At 34.0% G+C, this 19,887-nt stretch overlaps 1 protein-coding gene across 7 annotated transcripts in view; it reads left to right on the top strand.

Moving 5' to 3' along the window:
* The window catches only part of FUT8 (fucosyltransferase 8), a 350,097-nt gene that overhangs the window by 164,856 nt on the left and 165,354 nt on the right, over window positions 1-19,887 (top strand). For all 7 annotated transcript variants that reach the window (XM_059059069.2, XM_067028315.1, XM_059059067.2 and 4 more), the window contains one exon: window positions 16,385-16,815. In XM_059059069.2, the coding sequence (XP_058915052.1) occupies window positions 16,613-16,815 (203 nt within the window). In that variant the 5' untranslated portion in view covers window positions 16,385-16,612. The remainder of the gene's footprint in view (window positions 1-16,384; window positions 16,816-19,887) is intronic.

Here is a 19,887-nt window from a genome sequence, read left to right as displayed (position 1 = left end):
TTTACCAATTTTAGTGAAGTGTAGAAAGTTTACCTCTCAAGTTCCATTACTCTCTCTCACTTATATGATGGTCTTAAATATTTCGTCCACATATATTTAGAGCTACAACAGTGGTATATTTTTTTGCTTCACCTGTCAAACATAATGTAGAAAACTCAAGAACAGAAGGTTAAGTATATTATATTTACCCATGTTTTTGCTATTTCTTATGCTCTTTCTTCCTTCTTGGATTTATGAAGCAAAAAGAAAACTCAGAGAACTTACTGCCGTGTTGTTGTTCCATTAGTCCCTAGATCTCTAGCAGGTCTGCCTTTCCTTTCCACCTTACACAGTCATCTTGTTTCACCTCTCTGATTACTTCATTGTTCAGTGGCCAACTCTTAAGGAGAAATATCCCAAATCTGTCTACCTCAGGCGAATGGTTTGACGAATGACAACTTACTTCTTTAGAATTTTGCAGTCAACAATATTTACTATAAATGGGGAACAAAAAAATACATGTTTATTGTAAAAGCTTTTGAGAATCCTGAGAATTATTGGTGGTCAAGAGTAAAGAAATGTGTAAGTAACCCAGTGAGGAAACTGAGGTTGCTTTTATAAAACAAACATTAATAAACCATTAAGTATTTAAAAACAAAAAAAGTGGCCAGGGTGTTTTAGCTGTTCATAGTGGGAGGGATGGGGAGAAGTACATCTTTTCCATCTTGGTCTGGAACTGAAAGTTGCTTCACTATACTTTAAATGTAAAAAAATTCGGTCAGCTGGAGTTGTTTTATCTAGTTTTCCTAATAGTGTGCTATTTGGGAGGAAAAGCTTGAGGCCCTTAAATCTCTGGATTTAGACTCGACATATCCTAGTGATATAGTTGCTTATCCTTGGGTTAAAAAGTACGTGTGAAGGAGATTTTCTAGCTTCCCTTGCAATTCTTGAAGTGAGCAGGTACTTAATAACAATAATAAAAAAATAAGTATCATTGATTTTGGTTCTGCCACTTACTGACTTTATTTAATCTCAATGTGCCTTAATTTCCTCCACTGTAAAATGGGGATAATAGTACTTATAAGATTGTTGAGAAGATTAAATAGTATTATAATTGTGAAGTAAAGAGAAAAGTACCTTGCATTCAGGAAGCACTATATAAATGTAGCTGTTATCATCATTATACTTAGAATGATAGGCCCATATGATAGGAATTATTACAGTCATTTCAAGGATAGAAAATTCATGCTCAGAGAAAGTAAGATGCCTTGCCCGATTCTTTTCTGGCCCAATTCTATTTAGGTATTATTAGGATATACACCCAGAGCTGTCTGACCTTACAGCATACACTTTTCCGAGGTATGATGCTACACATCAACATCATCAAATCCCTCTGCATCCTGCATTTTCACCTAACATTATATTATGTGTATTTGTCTTCATACTTTACATTTTAAACCGAGCTATAACATCTCACCAGTGATTACACCATAATTTATCTAAACTTCTCTTATTTTAGGATATATAAATTGTCTCTATGCCGCCCATCTGGTTCATGTGTTAATGAATCGAATGCTAACCAATAATATCGGTATTTTATACATGCAGTAGTAAAGATTAGCCTTTAAAGGGCATCATGCCGTTATATGAGGATTGAAATGTGTTTTTTAAAAATGTATATCCCACTAAAATTTTCAGTAGCATAATATGTTTATTACACTTTTGAATCTCTGTTGTTCTGTAGAAACTTTTAAATCTCTTTGAATCTGAATTTTTAAATCTCTATTGTTATTTAGAAAGTTCTCTAGAAAGATTGTGCCTCTTTAGTCATTATTTGTTGTATGAGACTTGGAATTTTTGCTATACATCTGTCGGCCCTTATTAACTATTAAATGTAGTATTGGAGGACTCTGCAGGTTATCAAGAGTTGGCTTGAGTGTCTTTGATTTGAAATTATATTTGGATATATTTCTTTCTGAGCAACTACTTTTGATATTTTCTGCATGTAAATATAAATGAATAAACATGAAAATGACTTTGAATCTTAGTTCTAATTCTTCAAAAACTTTGTTTTTATTTTGCCTAGGATTTTGACTATAGGTATTAAATAAATATATGCACATTGTATAATATTCATGCATTCACTTTTTTGTTCTACAAATATTAATACAAGGCTTTTTCTGTTTTAGGCACTGTGCTCTAAATCCCTGCTCTATTGGTACATATCTTTTATTATAGGAAATAAATAAGCCAATAAGTATTGTGATAGAGAATAATGGGGGGTGGTGAGTGCTTCTTTTTTATTTATTTATTTTTTTAAAAAACAAGATACTGTAGCATTCTTGTAGGGTTTTATAGTCATTCATTCTTGCTTTCAGGGTACGGATTTTGTTTTGGCGCCTACCCTTAGGGGTAAATCCTGATTAGTCTAAACCATAATGGTAATCCCATTTCATTTACCAGTGATTGATTTTGCAAAGGATGAGGTGACTCACTTTTGTTAAATAGGATATGCAGATTTGAGGGAGACTTCTTTCAGTAGTTTCCTTTAAAATGAGACTGACTAGAAGAGATTACCAATTGTTCTTTTACACATAATTACTTGTGGCTGGAATTGAGGCAGCTAGCTCCTTACCATGAAGAGAGCTAGGACGAGGACAGAGGCTGTCATGCCAAGCAGGTAGAATAGAAAGATGAAAAGAGTTTTTTGACTATTTCATGGAGCAATTGAATTAACTAACTTTTTGTCAATTGAGAAATTGATTTCCTTATTTTTAAAGCCATTTTGAGTTGGATTTTCTCTTATGTGTGTCCTAGCATGTCATAATTGATACATGTTGTCATGGACTGTCCCTGAAAAGAGGTGACATTTAAGTAGAGGTTTGAATTATAAGAATAAGCCAAAGGGATTTCAGCTCAGGTAGAAGGAACAGCAAGGATGAAGGCCCCATGATACGTATTCTAAAAACTGGCAGAAGGCTGGTATACCTAGTTTCTGATGGCAAGGGAAAGATAATAGTAACAATGTTTATAAATTGTGTTACAGTTTCTAAACCACTTTTACTTATATTATTTAATGTGATCTTCACAATTAAGTGAAGGTGACCATTTTGTAGTTTGGTAAACTGCCCATATATTTATAGCCAGTGATTGATTTGAAATGGTTGCTCTTTCTACTATATCATGTTGCCAATCGAGTGTATATTATGTACATACTTGATAACCAGATGAAATGGTAAGATATACATTTTATTTGAATTTGTTAGTGTTCCCACTTTTCAGCGGTATTGATTTAAGGTGGAAGGTACAGATGCAAAGGCCAGATTTCTGGATCCATTTGAATAGTATAAATTAATTGCATCTGTAAACACAACATGGTATGTTATCGTGAGTTAAGGTGAGTGAGATGCTCCTGATAGAAACCTCATAAATGTGGTTATGTGTTTGTACTTCATAACTAGGAAGATTAATTTCTAAGATATTGGCTGGTTTCAGTGAATTAATATTTTGTGCTCATGTAGTCAGGATACCTGGCATTTTAAATTCATATGTGTATATACTGTGACCTTACTGATAAGCATACTATGAGAATATGATAGATGACTCTGTAAGTAATGAATGAAAATTGAATTTTATAATCTTGGTAGGGGCTATATGAAAATTTCCTTTTCTTTCCTCTCCTGCCCTTCCCTCTTTTTCCCTTCCATTTTTTTCCCTTTCCTCACTTTCTCTCTTTCCTTCCTCCTCTGCCTTACTCCCTTCATTCCACATATCAGTTTAGATATTTCACCAATTGCTTCTATATAAGTAAGTTGATTTCAACTAGCATGGAAGGCCCATCTTTAATTTATGATACTATTTTTACTTTCTTTTTCCTACTTCTTTCTTAAATTAATAAACACAATTTTATTACTGCCCTTTTCCATATATGGAGGCTGGACAGTAAGAAAGATTTTTAAATAAGTTCTTTAACAGTACTTAATTTGAAAATGAACTGAGATCAGTTGAGAAGATGTTTAAATATATAGTCTTGGACCTATATTAATTTAGAATTGACTTGAATTATATATGCATAGGGCTCTTTAAATATTTGTACTTTGTAATTGATAAATAGCTTTTCTCTAAAAGTTTCATTTATATCTCTCTTTATCAACCTGATGCCTTTAAAATATAAGTCATGCGTAACCTTTGCTACATTATAGTCATTCATTAAATTTGCTGAATAAATGATTTTATTTTTCTGTTGAAATTCTCAGTTTATTCTGTTACATTGAATTACTTTAAGAAGCACTCTGTAACAATGATTTGCTTTTTTTTTTTTTTTTTTGTGGTATGCGGGCCTCTGACTGTTGTGGCCTCTGCCGTTGCGGAGCACAAGCTCTGGACACACAGGCTCAGCGGCCATGGCTCACGGGCCCAGCCGCTCCGCGGCACGTGGGATCTTCCCGGACCGGGGCATGAACCCGTGTCCCCTGCATCGGCAGGCGGACTCTCAACCACTATGCCACCGAGGAAGCCCAATGATTTGCTTTTTATTCTTTCCAGTTGTTAAAAAATTCTTCTAAAGATGATAACTCTCTAAACTATAGTAGATATTTATTATAATCTAAGGAATCATTATTATTTGAATATTTATGATGCTTTCTTTTGCTTTGAGAAAAAGGCTATGAAGAAGATTCAGAACAGTTTCAGTATAGTTTGTTAATTATATTACTAGTTATTTTAGTTGATTCTCACTGTCTTTGAAATGTGTAAAAAATAAAATTTTCACATTAACATTTGGATTGAAGTTGATCATATGTGTAGAATAATTACTTCTGATTTTTTCATTAAAAGTAGGAATGTACAATGATGATTTTGCTGAAGAAAATTTGTCTCATTGAAACTCAAAATGCAAGCACATAATTTAGCCATTTAATGAATTGGCATCCTTCAATTATTGACATTTTCAATTATATTCACAAAATGGAGATAGTTTAAATTTTCTGTTATGATTTTTCAACTTTATTGAAGCATAACTTACATCAATAAAATGTACATATATTAAGTATACACGTAGATGATTTTTCTTAAATCTGTACCTTCTTACAACTGTCATTCCCCTTTTTAATCAGTTGTCTGCTTGTTCCCTGGCAATCAGTGGTCTGATTTTAGTCACTATATGTTAGTTTCTCTGTTCTAGAGCTTCATATAAATGTGTATTCTTTTTTTGTCCCTGACATCTTTTGCCAGGCATGTTTTAGAGATTCATCCATGTTGTGTAAATCAGTAGTTTGTTCCTGTTTCCTACTGAATAATATTCCATTTATATGAATGTGTTACGTTTATTTATCCATTTAGCTGTTGGTTAGACACTTGGATTTTTTCAAATTTTTGATTCATTAATAAAGTGGCTGTTGTGTCTTCTATAAATATTTGGTGGAATTCACACATAAAGCCAGGTGGGCCTAGAGTTTTCTTTGTGGGAAGGTTTATTAATACACATTCATCATCTTTAATAGATATAAGACTTTATGGCTATTCAGGTTATTTATTCCTTCTTGATTGAGCATTGGCAGCTTAAGAAATTTATCCATTTCAGGTCTGGTTTCATATTTATTGACCCAAAGTTGTTCATATTTCCTTATTATCCTTTTGTAGCATCTGTAGTGATGCTTCCACTTTCATTCCTTATATTGGCAGTTTATGTCTTCTTTTCTTCCCATTGATTAGTTCATCTAGAATATTATCAATTTTATTGATCTTTTCAAGGAATTTGTTTTTGGTTTCATTGATTTTTTTTCCTCTATTGTTTATCTGTTTTATATTTCATTGATAGAATTTACGATATGAAGCTTTTACCTATTTCACCAAACTTTCAAATAATTTATCACTTCTTAAAGTATAACGTAGGGACTTTAAAACCATTTTCTTGGCACTTCCCTGGTGGTGCAGTGGTTAAGAATCAGCCTGCCAATGCAGGGGACATGGGTTCAATCCCTGGCCGGGGGAGATCCCACATGCCGCAGAGTAACTAGGCCTGTGCACCACAACTACTGAGCCTGTGCTCTAGCACCTGCGAGCCACAACTGCTGAGCCTGTGTGCCACAACTACTGAAGCCCATGCACCTAGAGGCCGTACTCCACAACAAGAGAAGCCACCGCAATGAGAAGCCTGTGCGCCGCAGCAAGAGAAAGCGCACGCGCAGCAGTGAAGACCCAATGCAGCCAAAAATAAAGAAATCAACTTTTAACATTTTTTTTAAAATTAAAAAATAAAAAAAATATCCTTTTTTCTACCTGTCATATATCTTATGACATTGTTACAAACCCTATAGTATTTATTTTAGTTTTAAAGAATCAAATGTATTTTGTTTTTCGAATCATTTATTTTAAAAGAAATTAAAAATGAGAAAAAGTTTCACTTATACCTGCTCATAAATTTGTTCATTGTTTACATTCAAGTTTCCATCCACAATTATTTTCTTTAAGCCTAAAAAGCATCCCTTTAAATATATCTTGTAGTGTGTATCTGTTGGCAACAAGTTCTTTCAGCATTTGTTTTCTGAAAATGTATTTATTTTGCCTTTATCTTTTAAAAGGTTTTTATTTTGGAATAATTTTAGAATTACAGACACTTTGCAAAGAAAGTACAGAGAGTTTTCATATACTTTCTGCCCAGGTTCTCCTAATGTTAACATCTTACATAGCCTGGTACATTTGTCAAAAGGAATAAATTAACAGGGTACAATATTATTTACTAAACTACACACTGTATTTGGATTTCACCAGTTTCTCCACAGTGTCCCTTTTCTCTTCCAAGATCTAATCCTAGATACCATGTCTCCTTAGTCTTGTCTAATCTGTGACAGTTTCTTCATTGTTTCATGTTTTTTATGACCTTGATAGTTTTGAAGAGTATTTTTGGGTCAGGTATTTTGTTGGATGACCCTCAGTTTGGTATTTTTTTGGTATTTTTCTCATTTTTAGACTGGAATTATGGGTTTGTGGGTTGAACACCATAGAGATAATGTGCCTTTCTTCAGTACCATTTAGAGTTGTTTCATCAATGTAAAAATTTTCCCTGGAGCCCCTTGGTTAATCAGCCCTTACTTACAGCTTCAATCTTGGCAACTGCTGATCATTTTTTCACCCTGTAGTTTTCCTTTTGCCATAATGTTAGATAAATGAATTACACAATATGTATCTTTTGGTTCTAGCTTTCTTCACCTAGCAAAATGCATTTAAGAGTCACCCTTTTTTTTTTTAACATCTTCATTGGAGTATAATTGCTTTACAATGTTGTGTTAGTTTCTGCTGTATAACAAAGTGAATCAGCTATACGTATACATATATCCCCATATCCCTTCCCTCTTGCATCTCCCTCCCACTCTCCCTATCCCACCCCTCTTGGGTGGTCACAAAGTACCAAGCTGATCTCCCTGTGCTATGCAACTGCTTCCCACTGGCTATCTGTTTTACATTTGGTAGTATATATATGTCAGTGCCACTCTCTGACTTTGTCTCAGCTTACCCTTCCCCCTCCCCATGTCCTCATGTCCATTCTCTATGTCTGCATCTTTATTCCTGTCCTGCCCCTAGGTTCTTCAGAAAAAAAAAATTTTTTTTTTTTAGATTCCATATATACGTGTTAGCATACGGTATTTGTTTTTCTCCTTCTGACTTACTTTACTCTGTGTGACAGTCCCTAGGTCCATCCACCTCACTACAAATACCTCAATTTCATTTCTTTTTATGGCTGAGTAATATTCCGTTGTATATATGTGCCACATCTTCTGTATCCATTCATCTGTTGATGGGCACTTAGGTTGCTTCCATGTCCTGGCTATTGTAAATAGGGCTGCAGTGAACATTGTGGCACATAATTCTTTCTGAATTCTGGTTTTCTCAGGGTATATGCCCAGTAGTGGGATTGCTGGGTCATATGGTCGTTCTATTTTTAGTTTTTAAGGAACCTCCATACTATTCTCCATAGTGGCTCTATCAGTTTGCATTCCTACCAACAGTGCAAGAGGGTTCCCTTTTCTCCACACCCTCTCCAGCATTTATTGTTTGTGGAGTTTTTGATGATGGTCATTCTGACCAGTGTGAGGTGATAACTCATTGTAGTTTTGATTTGCATTTCTCTAATGATTAGTGATGTTGAGCATCCTTTCACGTGTTTGTTGGCAATCTGTATATCTTCTTTGGAGAAATGTCTATTTAGGTCTTCTGCCCATTTTTGGATTGAGTTGTTTGTTTTTTTGATATTGAGCTGCATGAGCTGCTTGTAAATTTTGGAGACTAATCCTTTGTCAGTTGCTTCATTTGCAAATATTTTCTGCCCTTCTGAGGGTTGTCTTTTGGTCTTGTTTATGGTTTCCTTTGCTGTGCAAAAGCTTTTAAGTTCCATTAGATCCCATTTGTTTATTTTTGTTTTTATGTCCATTACTCTAGGAGGTGGGTCAAAAAGTATCTTGCGGTGATTTATGTCATAGAGTGTTCTGTTTATGTTTTCCTCTAAGAGTTTTATAGTGTCTGGCCTTACATTTAGGTCTTTAATACATTTTGAGTTTATTTTTGTTTATGGTGTTAGGGAGTGTTCTAATTTCATTCTTTTACATGTAGCTGTCCCAGCACCACTTATTGAAGAGGCTGTCTTTTCTCCATTGTATATTCTTGCCTCTTTTCTCAAAGATAAGGTGACCATATGTGTGTGGATTTATCTCTGGGCTCTTTATAAGATTCACATATTTTGTTGAGTGGGCCAATAGCTTGTTCCTTTTTACTGCTGAGTAGTAGTCCTTTGTTTTTGATACATGATCATTTGTTTTGATAAATGAATGTTCTCATTCACCTGTTGAAGACCATGTTGTTTTTTCCTCCAATTTTTGTCTATATATAAAGCTGCCATAAACATTTGTTTATCAGTTTTTGTGGGAACATGAGCTTTCATTTTTCTTGAGGTGATACCTAGGTAGGAGCCAGAATCCTGGGCAAGTGTATTTTTAACTTTGAAACCTAAAACTAAAATTTCTTAAGGCAAATGTAGGAGAAAATATATGTGACCTTGGATTGACATTGAATTTTTAGATATAATACTCAAACCACAATCTATTAAAAAAACCCAAATCTATTAAAAAATTATAAGTTTTTAATATTCTGTCAAAAAATTAATTTTTTTGCTGCATGAAAGACACTCTTAAGAGAATGCAAAGGCAAGTCACAGAGTGGGAAAAAATATTTGAAAAGTCACACATCTGATTATAGACATGTATCAATAATATATAAACAACTCTTAAATCTCAAAAGTAAACAATGTAATATAGAAATGGACAAAACATCTTAATAGACATTTCACCAAAGAAGCTATATGGTTGGTAGATAAGCACATGAATAGATAATCACATGCTTAATGTCATTTGTTATTAGAGAAATTGAATGCAAATGGAAATCAGATTGAACCACTACACAACTATCAGAATTGCTTTAAGAAAAATTGAAAATACCAAATGCTGGAGAAATTGTAGAGTGACAGGAACACTCATTTGTTCCTGGTAACAATTCAGGATGATGCAGCTGCTTTGGAATACTGTTTGGCCTTTTCTTATTATAAGTGTATGTTTTCCATATGACCCAGCAATCCCAATTCTAGGTATTTACCCAAGTTAAATGAAAACTTACAGAAACCTGCTCTTGTTTTTGAAGGTATTTTCAATGGATACCAAAGTGTAGTTTTGCAATTTTTAAAAAAAATTCAGCACTTTTAAAGATGTTGTTTCATTGCCCACTTGCTTGTATTTTTTTCCAATAAGAAGCCCCCTGAAACTCTTTTTAACTCCTGTGTATTCTCCCCCAGCACCCCACTGTGACTAATCTTCTCCTCCAAATTATGGTTTTATTTGTATTTAAAAATACATTGGAAATTCTTTATATGCCCGTGACTAAGCTAGTTTTCAATGTACATTACTTCAGGTTTGAGACAGGTTTTGTTCTGAGAAGTCCTTTTTCAAGCTGAATGCTAAAATGGGGAATGCCAGTACATTTCCAAAGCTGATTAATGTAAATTGTTTTCTTGCTAATGTTGATGGGTGACTTTTATTAGAGTTTTAGCTCCTGAACAGTTTTTAGTTCACGGTGATAGTTACTGTAATGTGCTGTGACTGTGCTGAAAGCTGTCAAACGCCGTAATATCTGAAGTGCTGTAAACAATGGTTGCTTCAAAAATTTACTTTTTTATCAAACCTTCTTCAGATTTTTTTCTTTCTGGCTAATTTTCTTTTTGCGTAATTTTTCTAAGTTGACATATATTAGTTTCAGGTGTACAACACAATGATTTGATAAATATATATAGTTAAATATCACTATAATAAATCTAGTTAACATATGTCACCATATATAGTTGTAATCTTTTTCTTGTGATCAGGATATTTTCCATTTGTCTTCAAATTCACTTAACTTTTCCTCTGCAGTATCTGATTTGCTCTTAATCATTTCCAGAGAATTTTTTAATTTTTAGATTTTTAAAAAATTATAGATTTTGCCTTTTGTTAGTTTTTATTTCTTTTAATCAATGTATTCATTTTTAAAAATTTAAATCCTAACACATATTTATAGTAATTGTTTTAGTGTCCTTATCTGCTATTATCATCATCTCTGTCTTCTGGGTCTGTTTTAAATTGACTGATTTTCTTCTTAGTTATGGGCCACATTTTCCTACTTGTTGGCATCATAGTTAAAAAATACATATTTCTGGAAAAGTAATTCATAATTTCTTCAACCATGTTTCTATTGATGGGCAATTTTTTTTTTTCCAGTTTGGAACTATTGCAAACAGTGTAATGAATACCCTTGTGATGTGTTTTGTTCATGTGTTAAAATGAATAAATTCCTGCTAGTGGAGTTTCTCATCAAAGGGCATGTTTATGCAAATATTTGACATATAATGCTATATTTCCCTTTGCATAGGGTGTACATATTTATATTACTTAAATAAGTACTGAATTAGTTTTAAGTTTAGAGGACAATCTTCTAACGAACATGGTTCACAGCAGAGCAGGCCAGGCTCTTAGTCATTTGATTCTGTAGCAGGTTGTCACAGATTCCATCTTTTGGCCTTAGCATTAAAGTGAAGCCACTTGAATGTGATTCTTGGAAATATCATTTTCGCATATTCAGATGCTAAAAGAAGTAGCTATTTGTCATTTTCTTATATGTTAGGTATAAGAAAAGTCAGTTTGATAATGTTGTAAATGGTACTGCATTTTGTTGTTGTTGCTTCTAATGGAATGATTACACTATTTCTAAGAAAGTAATTAGGTGATATAGTTTATATTCGGTTTCTACTGAATTACTCAGAATGTTAGTTGTTGCAAGAAGAGGCTTTTCTGGGGCTTGTTTTAGTGTCTTCCCTTTGTGATTAGAATCCACTAGAATATTACCTCTTGAGGGCAGAAATTTTGTCTGTCTTGTTTTTGCAGAGACTTAAAACTCCTGAGGTAGTGGACTACTGCTGCCTTATTCTTGGTTTGGGGCTTGGAGTGGAGTGTTTGCTCTGTATTCTAGTCCACCCTTAGCCTTTAGCAGGTTTTTGGATGCCTGTGTCACCAGATGATCTCTTTCCATGTTTTTTGTAAGTTTTGATTAGTTGCTGGACAGTGTGAACTTTATATTGTTGAGTATCTATATTTTATTGTCTTTCTTTAAAGAATGTTGAGTTTATTTTGATAGGCATTAATTTATTTTTGGATCACCTTTAGCTTGTGTTTGTAGCTTGTTTTTAAGTTTTGTTATGGATCTTGTTAGCATAGCCTTTATTCTGTGGTTGGAGTCATTAGACTGGTCTCATGAGCAGAACTGGGCTACAGCCCTTGAGCTAAGGATGCATTTTACATTTTTAAAGGGTTGTAAAGAAACAAGAAACAAGAAAAAAACAAAGAATATGGGAGTTTTCTAGTTGTTTATATGTGAAGACAAATCTAATATCAGTTATTATTTCATGGTTAGAAGTGGAAGTCTGTTTAGTAAACATTAATAGAAATCCTTTCAGACTTTTGGTATAATATATAACTAATAATTATACTTTTACCAGATCTCTTATTTGCTATAAATTGAGTTTAGTTTTTATAGTATTTTAGAGATATTAGCAGGATATTAAGAAACTGTAATTAAGATTCATTTCTGTCCTGCATCTTGGATGCCTACTCTGTGCCCCAGACTTTGTACAGCTTGCTGGGGACAGACAGAATAATACATGAATTGAAGACCCAGGTACTCAGCCTAGTAGGGAACTAGACATGTGTATTATCTATTGCTGCATAACAAATTACCCTAAGACTAAGTGGCTTAAAAAACATTTATTATCTGTTGGTCTGGAATTGGGCCATGGCTTAGCTGGATCTTCTGGCTCAGGGTCTTTCAAAAACTTGAAATTAAAATGTGAACCAAGCTACAGTGGCGTGGTCCAGGCTTGACTGATGGAGGATCCATTTCCAAGTTCACTCACATGGTTGTTGGCAGGAATCAGTTCCTTTCCGCATGGGCCTCTTCATAGGGCAGCTCACAGTGTGGTAGCTTATATCTCTTGTAACCTTATCTCAGAAGTGAAATCCTATCATTTTCACCATATTCTATTGTATATAAGAAGTAAGTCACTAGGTCCAGCCTACACTTGGAGGAGGAGATTACATAACAGCATGAATATGGGACACAGGGATCATTGACAGCCATTTTAGAAACTGCCTATAATAACATATGGTATATAAATTATATAAAATATTATAATTGTGTCTTAAAATAATGTTACAGTATTAATATGTATGACATAATAACAGTTTGCCACTGGTGTGCTAAGTGCTTCCCACAGATTATTTTATTTAAGCCTCTCCCAGTATTTGGTGGGAGAGGTAGTATGTAATATATCCATTTTACAGATAAGGAAATTGAAGCTCAGTGAGGTTACCTAACTATGATATAGCAGAACCAAGACTCTAGTTCAGACGTTGCTGATTCTAGCACCCATATTTTAAATCTGCGTATTTTGTCAGCATTAAAATAGAATTACCTTTTATTGGGCACCTCTTATGTGCCGAGCCTTGTAAATGCTTTATTCACGTAAGCCTCATAATAACTCTGTTAAAGCTCCTGATCTTACTGATGATGTACTTTAGATTCCAGATTCAAGAAATTACTTTGAAAAATTACATATAATTTTTACATATTTTTTTTGTTTCAGAGACATTAAACAATATAACCCAGAGTCTCTGTAAATACCAAAAGAAATGAATCATTTAAAAAAGTGATATACCACTTTAAAAAAGTGGTATTGCTAATTAAATAAATTTGCAGAAGGAAACCTGACACATTTCAATCCATTTACTGTTCTGCAGATGAAGGGTAGTATGTGAATCTCAAACAGGAATGAATTTGTAAATACTTGAAAAGAAAACAACCCACTCAGAAGAAATCTTAGCAAATACTACTATATAAATTTTAGTCAGAAATTAGCTCATGTAGTTAATGTTGAAATATTTTTACTAATAAATTTGAAGTACTTTCACTAATAAACTCATTCACAAGTAAATTGAGTGGCTTTCATATCAAAGGCTGTACGTACTTCCTTCAGTTATCCCATTGTTTTTGCAAAGTGAATCTTCTAGATGAGGAAAATACAACATAGAGAATTATTTTCTCATGGCTGAAGGGTAACCATAAGATTGCTGATCTTATTGGCCTTTTAGACCAGTTTATTTTAATAATTTGAGGCTGTCTTGTAAAATATATGTTGATAATAATAAATCCTAAAGTTTTGAATGATTTTATTTTCCTTATAATAGCACTGTCTCACATTCTACATTTGTATTTGCTTTCTTAAGTGGGGCATAAAATGCAGTTGAAGCTGATAAGTTCTCAGATTCTGTGTCATATGTCATATGCCATTATGACATCCTTCACTCAACTCATTCACTTATTAAAAAATATTTATTACTAAGTTGTAAATACTGCTCTAAGTACTTTAGATACGTCAGTGAACAAAATGGACAAAAATCATGAAGTTTACATTTTCGCAGGCATGGTTCAAAAATAAACAGTAAACATGATAGGTAAGTAAGTAAGTAAGCAGGCATTCATTATGGATAAGGAAGAAATTCTATACCTGCTCTTTTAAACCATGCTAAGGAAAATTACATAGAAAACTACTTGGTTTTCAGCTTGGCTTATTTTTGTTGATCCCTTAAAAACTATTGTTTTAAGAACAACAAAATTTGGGGGAATATTCTCTCTAAAAACAGAGTTAAAATGATGCTATTAATTAAGAAAATGACCATGTTTTGCTCCTACAATAATTTCTTGCTTTATAACTCATGCATTATCAATATCGCTGCAAAATACAGTAATTTAATATCTTGGATACTTTTGATGGTGGTTTATAAAAACCCAAAGCACTTGGTATAACAAAATTTATGTTTCTCTAAACTTGTTTCTGTTCAAATTATATTGTACTTTTTCTGGCTTTGAATATTAATGGTAATTTTTTTGTTATAATTCTAAGTAAAATGTTACAGAACTTTTTCTTATTTGTTATTGAAATGATTCTTGTTTAGAAAACTCTCTGTACTTTTGTTTATCACACTTGTCTTTTTTTTTTTCACACTTGTCTAAGTTAACTTTTTCTATGAAGGGAAAGATTAAACATTTCTAATATCTTACTGGTGTAGCTTAGAATCGACTAGGATACATTATAGGTTTAGCATATGGTATGACAGCATTTTACAGGGTTGCATGTGTTGTCACAAACAGTATTATTAACTCAAATGTTAATACTTCTTTTGTTGACTTACTGAATTAAATCAATCCCTTAGACCATCAGAGTGGATTTTTTAATTTGTTTTTTAACCAAGAATCCCTGAATGTCTGCATTTTTTCTATATAATATAAAAAGTAGACCTCACATGACTGGATTTTGTGAGATGTTGAATACCTGAGATGTTGAATAGACTTTAATTATTCTTATGTTTAGTGAATAGATGGGGTTACCTGAAATTAGAGGAATAGGGTTTTGAGAAAGGATTTTTGAGAAAGAGACAGAATGAACAGTGGAGTCAATAAAAAGAATGTTCTCATTAGACTTAAGAATAGATATTAAAACAAAAGACAAAACACCAGGTTTTCTTTGACTATTACTTTATTTGGCTTTCTAACATTCTCAGTGAGTACAATTTTTTTTCATTCTTTGTTTAGTCAGTGTAAACCAGAAACAATGAGGAAAATAGTGTCGGAATAAATGGGAAGGGAGTAGAATGTTTCTGGGACACTCCTTTGAAGAGATTTTCTTTTCTTTGAATACTTGGCCATTTAAAAGCATTTGAGATTTGAGGTTCAAAAGGAGGATAATAGTAGTCCTGTGCTCTAATTTTTGAAACCTCGTCTCCAACTTTTCTATCTAGTCTTTCATAACTGCTTAATTAGTGGTTAAGTAGCCATCACATTCAGTTCTGTATATAGAAACTATTTCTTTTCTTCTCTTTTATAAGGAACTCTGTGCCTGGAGATAAGACTTTTCTTATCTACTCTGGAATTATCAAATGGTATTAAAGTTATATCTTTGCCTACAAATTTTCTGCTTGGTGAGAAAATTGTTTTGTTTTCAAAGGAAATTCTAAGCCTAATGATGGAGAAGTGAACAAATGAAACCAATAGCCAAGCCTGAGAAAGCATATCCATTTTGTAGTTTAAGATGCTTCATAACTAAGATTTAACTGGTATTAGACTTCTATTGCAATTGTTGGTATATTTAAATAAATTTGAGAAAGGAATAATCTACCATAATCCATATGAACCTTTGCTTGTGATGTTTGGAGTGGTTGCCAGCTGCTTAATGGCTGTGATAACTTTTGCTTGGCTAATATGCATGCCACTTTTAGAACTTTTCCTAAAAGTGACAATATGCCCGTCACCTGCAGAGTTAAGTGGTGTAATGGCAGCTGAGCAGTGAGATGGAGGGGGGTGGAGTTGAGATTTTGTAAGAATGAATTCACTCATGCAGAGAACATGTTTCAGTTTGAGATAATGGAAACGTTAGCCCAGAATACGTAGTTGAGTACATTTTGTTTGGTTTTGAGTGGTTTTTCAAAGATACAGTCTTTTAATCTCTGTATATGTGCTGTTGCACAGTGTTGTTAGAAGGAAAAGTGATGATGGCATTTGGAGGACTTTCAGGCTTAGAGCTAATTAATGTATCTGGTACAGCCTTGATTTAATATGCAGACCTAAAAGCTTTTGCTTTTTACTTACTTTAGGCAATTACATTATTTGCCAGCCTGTTGGCTAGTCAACACCAATACGTTTCTTTTAACTCCATGGATCTCAGCATATGCCATTTTACATATCCTAAATAATTTAAATACATTTCTTATTCTTTCCACAGCATGTAGAGTCCATGAAGCACAGGACAATAAAGCTTCCTATTCATACCACCAGGAGGATCTCTTGGAAAGAGTCGCCACAGGACTACCAGAGAGACTAATTTGTCTGAAGCATCATGTGTTGAAAGAACAGAAGGCTATTTACTACCTTTGCACTCGCTAGAAACAGTGACGATGTTTTCAATTCCTTGAGTTCCAGGAACCCAGGAGAGTGAGCTGAAACTCTGAAAATGCGGCCATGGACTGGTTCCTGGCGTTGGATTATGCTCATTCTTTTTGCCTGGGGGACCTTGCTATTTTATATAGGTGGTCACTTGGTACGAGATAATGACCACCCTGATCACTCTAGCCGAGAACTGTCCAAGATTTTGGCAAAGCTTGAACGCTTAAAACAGCAAAATGAAGACTTGAGACGAATGGCTGAATCTCTCCGGTAGGTTCTAAAAAACTGAGGGAATAATGGTGAAATATTGTACTTTCTTTTTAGGTGCAAGGCTTCAGTCAGCTATTAAAAAATACTTAATGATTTCTGTAAACTGCTATTTTTGAAAAATTTAAATATCTTAGTAAGGTACTTTTTGTGCTAATGATATCTCTATGTATTTAACATAGAGAGTTAATGTATAATGGCAAATCTTATTTTGCATATGAATTTTAATATAGAAAAACAATGCCATTTAATTTACTTATATTTTGTTTAAAATTATCTTCAGCATTTTGATAATTTTGATAAATATAAACTTTGTATGATTTAAAGTAGTACATATTAAATTTTTAATCATGGACTATAACAAACACATAATAATTGAGAGACTGAGTTAGTCTAACTATAACTTATTAAATGAAAACATTCATTCTTAAACAACTGTATCTGGAATCTAGAGAATTATTATAATTGCTACTTCCAGTCTATTAAAAACTGTGACATGGAGAATTCCCTGGCAGTCCAGTGGTTAGGACCCTGCGCTTTCACTGCCAGGGGCCTGGGTTCAGTCCCTGGTCAGGGAACTAAGATCCCACAAACTGTGGTGCAGCAAAAAAAAAAAAAAAAGTGACATGTATGCGTTAGAAGTCATCAACTGTTGGGAAAAACAAAGCCTTTTATTTTCAGGAAGCAAGTGAACATAGTGTTAAATAGATAGTCTCTATATTTGTTTTCAAAGTTATTGAATTTAGAGATTATCTAGTATCTTCTAATTCCTCATACTTAAATATGAAGGTGACTGTATACTTAGTGCTTGCTGTCTCTGAAAACAGAGGTCGAAGATTTGAGAAGATGAAGAGGTGAGAGTCGTCTAGAGGTGGTAATTGACTCTAAGGGAAGTTAGTGTAGAGAAAAAGAGCACAAATTCATTTCTTTTTGAGAAAAATATACATTGAGGAGTCGAAAAGTAGAAACGTTCTGTTGTGCATAGAACTTTCAGAGTAGTTGGAGAAGGAGAAGGGGAGAGAGCTATTTTGTGGAGGCCGAGGAGCATTCTGTGATGAAAGAATGTAGTTGGCAGTGTCATACACTCTTGGAGCCTCCCTTCCCTCACTGCCTTTCAACTCTTTATTTAGAACTCAGTTCTTTCCTTTTGTTTAGTTCCATAACTTTTTTTCACCATGATATCATTTTGATCTCTTTATGTTCTGTGGAAGGCTGTGCTAGGTATTAAGACTTCTACTGTTTCAATGAATGAAACATCAGCCCTGTCATTTGTAGGAGTAGTAGTACTACCATTCAGCAAAAAGCAAAGTACGCAGGAATTAGAAAGTGGACAGCTAACTTCTTGATTTGTGTATCATTTTATTTTCTTTTTGGGGAGAGCCAGGGAGGAAGGATCATGGAGAGGGTGGTCTTTCAGTAGAGTCTTAATCATTTGTTATGGGAACCAAAGATTGATAATTTGGAGGTTAGTAATCATAGCTATCATTTACTGAGTGTTTGTTATGTGCCAGGTACTGTGCCAAGGACTTTGCATGGATTTATCTCATTGAATTCCACAGCTTCCTTATGGGATGCTGGTTCTGTAAAATAACCATTTTATAGATGAGGAATCAATGGGATATTAAGTGATTTAATTTTTCCCTAGGTCACACTTCTCACAAATGATGGAGCTTACTTTGAATCCTGGCAGTATGAGTGGAAAGCCAGGGGTCTGATGAACGGTTTTGCCTCTCTGAATAGAAACCAGAGAGAAGTAAATGATTCAGAAATCTCAACTAAACATCTCATGTAGGAGATCAACAAGAGTAGTTGATTTTGGAGTATGCTTTGTAGTAAGATCTTGTTCTACGTTATGAGAATTTTACTCCTTGAAAGCATATTGCCTCTTAACAATTTAGGCTATTAAAAAATTGCTCACTTTTTTCCTAATTTCAACTTAAATATTGATAGTTCACTTGGCTTGTCTGACTGCCAAATATTTGCTTCTATTGCATGAAGGAAAGCTTGCCTTTAATATGAGTTGTTCCTTCTGCAAAATAATCTTTGGATCTCTGAAGTCACTTTCTTTATAGTCTTTCATGTTGGCAAAAAATTAAATTCTCAACTACAACAAATGTAGAGACAACTTCTAAGAGCTGAGAAATTTAATATGTCATTCTATAACATCGTAAATACAATCTGAAAGTACAGGTGGAGAAAATGAGCCCATACACACACACACACACACACACACACACACACATGCACACATACACGTATAATTTCAGGAAAATATGTAAATAATTAGGGAAGAAAACCTCTTCAGGCCTTTCCATCAACTTTATTGGTAGGGCCATTTGTGTTTTATTCAAAGAGATTATTATTTTAGAGCCCCTGGCATAAAAGGAAGAGCAGTGGAGGTGCTAGTGGCATTGGTGTTCTTTTTTCCCCTTATTGTAATATTTCATACTCAGTTTTCTGTGTCTTTTTCTTATAAGAAAGTATATTCAGAAGGTAGACTATAAAGGATTAATTCAGATGTCTGTAAAACTAGGTCATTTCTTTGAGATATGGTGTGTGGATTAGAATTGGAAAGTAACCCAGAAGGCTGAAACTACAATTTTTAAGATTCAGGACAATAATTTTTAAAAGCAGTTACCCAACCCTCTAGCCAGTGTTTGCTAATTTGTTGATACTACTACAAATTTAGGAAAATAATTTGAAAATCATTACTCTGAGGGATGCAAACATTTTAGTACAATGTATGGGAGGTTGCTGCATGTATCTCTGTGTGTACATGTGTATCTGTATGTATATTTAATTCTGCCTTATTTTTTTTTTTTTTTTTTTTTTTTTTTTTTTTTTTTTTTTTTTTTTGCTGTATGCGGGCCTCTCACTGCTGTGGCCTCTCCCGTTGCGGAGCACAGGCTCCGGACGCTCAGGCTCAGCGGCCATGGCTCACGGGCTTAGTTGCTCCGCGGCTTGTGGGATCCTCCCGGACCAGGGCACGAACCCGTGACCCCTGCAACGGCAGGCGGATTCTCAACCACTGCGCCACCAGGGAAGCCCAATTCTGCCTTATTGATGAATAATTTC

The sequence above is a fragment of the Kogia breviceps genome, chromosome 3 (assembly GCF_026419965.1).
Source record: "Kogia breviceps isolate mKogBre1 chromosome 3, mKogBre1 haplotype 1, whole genome shotgun sequence".
Lineage (NCBI taxonomy): Eukaryota > Metazoa > Chordata > Mammalia > Artiodactyla > Physeteridae > Kogia > Kogia breviceps.
The sequence above is the reverse complement of the archived record's forward strand: the minus strand, read 5'-3'. Positions and strand labels throughout refer to the sequence as shown.